Below are 4,187 nucleotides of genomic sequence, written 5' to 3'. Positions count from 1 at the left end.
CGGGCGTCAGGTCTATGATCGTCATCAGCACCATCATGGCGCCGGCAGACTCCCCGCGCCTCAACCTCGCCACGACTTCCCGTGACTTCCTGGCGACGGTCGACTACCCGCTGCGGCCGGCGGTCGCCCGAACGTGGGGCAAACCGCAGCGGCGCCACGGCAGCTGCAAGTGCTGCTATTTCCCGCAGTCGTTCCCCGTATACCGCATGCAGCGGCTAGTAAGTGTGCTGCTGTGTCTGCTGGGAGTGGTCCTCCTGTCGGTGGTCGCGTTCGTGCTCGTGCAGGTGACGCCGCCGCAGGAGGTCCTGAGAGGAAGGTTCGGCTACGCGGGCGGCGGCGGCGGAGCGGTCGCGAGGGAGAACGCGGACGCGGCCATGACTCAAGGGGGGTTGGAGGTAGTGAGGACGGCTCGGAAACTCGAGGACCACCCAGAGTACAGACGCAGCCTGGAGGACGATTATAACAGCGAGGACGAGGGGGGCGAAGAGGAGGACGAGGCCGACGACCTGGTGCTCACGGCGGACGGTTACGACGACGATGGCTATGAGAGCGAGGAGGACGACGACTACAACCCCGTCTTCGACATGGACTACTTCGACTTTTCCTTAACCGGCGACAGAGGAGGCAAGCAAAGCCCTGGCAGGAACAGGCAGTCGGCAACAGCCTCGACGTCGACCTTCAAGACACCGAGAGTCAGGGAGAGGTGGAAGAACCTCCCGCGAGTAAGCCTCAAGAATGACCAGGGCATGAAGGTCGTGGAAGACGGCATCGTGTTCTCCGCGGCCGCCGAAGAGCTCCTGAAGGAGTCTCACCTCAACGACGCCACGGTGGGGGAGGTGCAGGCCCAGCTCAGGTCGCACAAGGTCGTCAAACTGGAGGAGCCCAACTGGGAGAAGTGCGGACGACCCAAGAACCAGTGGGTGGAGCTAAGCACGGGAGGAGCGGCCTGTGCGCGATACAGGTGAGTCAAGGAACGTCTTTGAAGACGAAATAGCCTAGGTCGCAGAGGTTAAGATTAGGAAAGGCGGTGCACACAGTGATCATTCAAAGGTCACAAGCACTGTAGCCGCAGGAGGAAGGTGCAGGTAAGATAACCAGAAATTTAGTAAATGAATCCGTCTCCCGTAGGATACAGAGAGATTACGCTGGGACGATAGTGTACAAGGGAAATTGGCGCTATAGATATCCGTTGAATTATATCTGTGCAGATAAGATGTCAACATACTAGTGTATTAGTGTATATTTGTTAACGTAGCTCTCTTATTCCTATTCTCACTACTGCTTTATTTCCAGCACCACTACTGCTGTTTATCATTGTAATGCCGCCATCATTAGTATTGGTAGCAATATCATTATTAGTCAGTTTACTTAATTATTTATCCAATTATTTACAGCCTTAATACTATATTTGTTTTCTATTAGGTATCCCGATGACTATCTGCTCCTGGGAGAGGTCCTTAGCTTTTACCTGTCACGGGTCCTGGGCGTGGGCCACGTGCCCCCCGTGGTCTTGGCCGCGCCCTCACATCCACGCTGGTCCGCCGTCGCCTCCGATATGTCGCGGGCGGGCTGGGGGGACGCGCCTGTGGTGGTCCTCACGCCTTGGGTCGAACGGCTGGTCAGGTCAGTGTCGTGGGAATATCGGGTTGAATACTTTATCATTATTATCGGAGTGGCTCTGCTTATTTGCAAGAAGGGCGTAAATCATTTACTCCATGGTAAATTTCCCAATTTACCATGGGGAATTATTTTATCAATATCACGGAAACCAGGGAATGGATTTGTGCTCTTATACTGGGCTCAGATTGGATGATTTGGGATATTAATTTTCTCTCTGACTTGAGGAATGCTATACGGCAGTTCATCAGAGTGTGTTGTCTGGTCTGGAATAAAGAAAGTAAAGCCCCTTGTGGAACCAACAGAGATCGCATGCCCACCCTACTACTGGACGCTCTCTTGAAGGACGTCCCTGTCAGCATCCTAGGAGACGAGTACCCTGTGGGGCCGCCAGAAGTGGTGGGGAAGCACATGCCCTCCGTTGGGTATCGCCTTTACCCACAAGCCATGGGCGGAGCAAAGAAATCGCGAGACAGTTTGAAGACGCTGTCGGAGAGGGAGCTGGCGCAGCTGGTGCAATGGAGTGACCTGCTGGTGTTCGATTATCTGACGGGGAACTACGACCGCCTGGCCTACATGCAGGACGCGGCCGAGAAGGAAGGCCGGCCGCAGATCCTCAGTGGCACCATCCATAACCTGGTGAGTCTGGAAGGAAGCAAAGGTGACATTTCTTTTCTTTCGATTTCCCTTCTAGTGGTTTGCCGGAGGTTTAGGAGTTCCAAGAGATTAGTTATTTACATTGAATATTTTGATCTTTTTCTTTTTATGTTAAAGACAGTAATGCCCATTGATGAGGTTTTCCTAGTAGCTCAAAATATTACTGACAGAAATCAGCTGAAGTTAAAACCAGATTTCCGCTGCAGGTTCGGAGCGAGGCGACAGACGCCCTGTGGCTCCTGGACAACGAGTCCGGGTTGATGGACGCCTACAGCCTCCTGTACGGCGCCTCCTCCGACCCTGCCCAAGCCTCCAGGTTCCAGGGCTTCCACACCCGCGCCCTCCGGTCCATGTGCCTCTTCAGGAGGTCGACGATGGAGGCGGTACTGGGACTGGCCAGTCACCCGGAGCCTCACAGCCTCCTGGTGACGTTCCTGAGGGAGAACGAGCCGCTGGCCGGACAGCTGCCGGACCCGCTCGCCAACCCGCTGTTCGCGAGGCACTTCGCCGAGCGCGTGCGGGAGGTGCACAGCTGGATGGTCAAGTGCACCGAGGTCGTCCAGAAGCGGTCCAAGGGGCGCCGAACGAGGCGATGAAGGGGCGGGGCTGCGAATGTGTGTATATATACCTGTGTACAGAGTGTCATAAGAGCTATTTTTCTATGCCTTTAATAAAAAGAAATAAAAAAATACTTCCTGCAGTTGTTTAACCCCGTGAAAACATGTCAGAGAAGGAAATCAGTGACCTGGCTTTTATGGGAAAGAAGCAACAGAAAGGTAGAGATGATGGAAGCAAATTTCTGAAATCTATGTAAAGAGATGTATGATATGGATGATAGTAAGAATGATCTAAAGTCTAGAATTTTCCTTTATTCAATATTCTTATATGCAGTGCATATCCTAAAACAACGGGGAAATACGAAAGCAAAAGGGATACCATTTTCCACACCATGAGTGACAGAATTTGTATTGTAAGAAGTTTTGTTCAAATTCTTTGCAATTTTATCACGTTAATAGCAGTGTTTCAAAAGATACGTTTTGTGAACATGTTTTATTCCGATATCGAGAAGTTGAATTGAAAATAAAGAAAAGTAGATTTTGAAATTAAATAAGCAAAAAAGAGGAAAAAAAGTAGTGTGTAGACTACTACTACTCATAATCAAAACACCCACAGTGGCAAGCAAAGGCAGCAAGGAACACAGGATATACGGCCTGTTTGTTTATTTTGTGCGAGGCTCGACCCAGTGAATATTCATGTATGCGGGCGTGCATAAACACAGAAGTCAATGCATATCTGTTTATATATCTGATATATACACATTTATCTATCATCTATCCAGTAGATATGCTTGTCTAGACTGATAGATATGTATTCTCTATATATTAAAGTCCGTATAATGACTATTAATTGCGTTGGGCCTCGCTCAATTTCAACGAAGCGGCCGATAAACAGAGATAACAACTATGATCAGAGCAATAAAGAAGATCCCGGTCATATGATCCACACCAATACTCAACAGTCACTTTTACATTTTTGAAATCCCCTGAAAAGTTTCTATTTTAGGTAAACTAATCATGCACTCCCTTTCAGAAAGAGAGAATTATGTTTACTTAAGTCTCGCCTTTCTCTTCAAGTCACGTTCTACATGTCTTCATGTGCTCTTACTTATTGAATCTCGAAGCATTTATAACGAGATCAACATTCAAGTGTCCTGCCAACTGGTATGTTGCACATGCTGACATCTGGTAGACTTTATATAAGCAGATGCAAGTGATGACTTTTAACGTTTAAATTAATGGCATCCGTGACTTCATTAGTTTTCTGGTTCTTAATTCATTTTTTTCTCATATTTTTTCTCTGTCTTCTTCCTTCTTCAACTGTTTCCAATACCTTTCCTTTTCGATCTCTCAACA

General features: G+C 49.1%; 1 protein-coding gene across 1 annotated transcript in view; it reads left to right on the top strand.

Annotated features, from left to right (window-relative positions):
* LOC113824126 (extracellular serine/threonine protein kinase four-jointed) overlaps positions 1–2,969 on the top strand; it is a 3,973-nt gene extending 1,004 nt beyond the window's left edge. The window contains exons 1-4 of the mRNA XM_027376869.2: positions 1–961; positions 1,423–1,623; positions 1,923–2,256; positions 2,481–2,969. The exon at positions 1–961 is cut by the window's left edge and continues 1,004 nt beyond it. Of these exons, the coding sequence (XP_027232670.2) occupies positions 15–961; positions 1,423–1,623; positions 1,923–2,256; positions 2,481–2,870 (1,872 nt within the window). The 5' untranslated portion in view covers positions 1–14 and the 3' untranslated portion in view covers positions 2,871–2,969. The remainder of the gene's footprint in view (positions 962–1,422; positions 1,624–1,922; positions 2,257–2,480) is intronic.
* The last annotated feature ends 1,218 nt before the right edge of the window (positions 2,970–4,187 follow it).

The sequence above is a fragment of the Penaeus vannamei genome, chromosome 40 (assembly GCF_042767895.1).
Source record: "Penaeus vannamei isolate JL-2024 chromosome 40, ASM4276789v1, whole genome shotgun sequence".
NCBI classification, from domain to species: Eukaryota; Metazoa; Arthropoda; class Malacostraca; order Decapoda; family Penaeidae; genus Penaeus; species Penaeus vannamei.
Note: the sequence above shows the minus strand (reverse complement) of the source record. Positions and strands in the feature narration are given on the sequence as shown.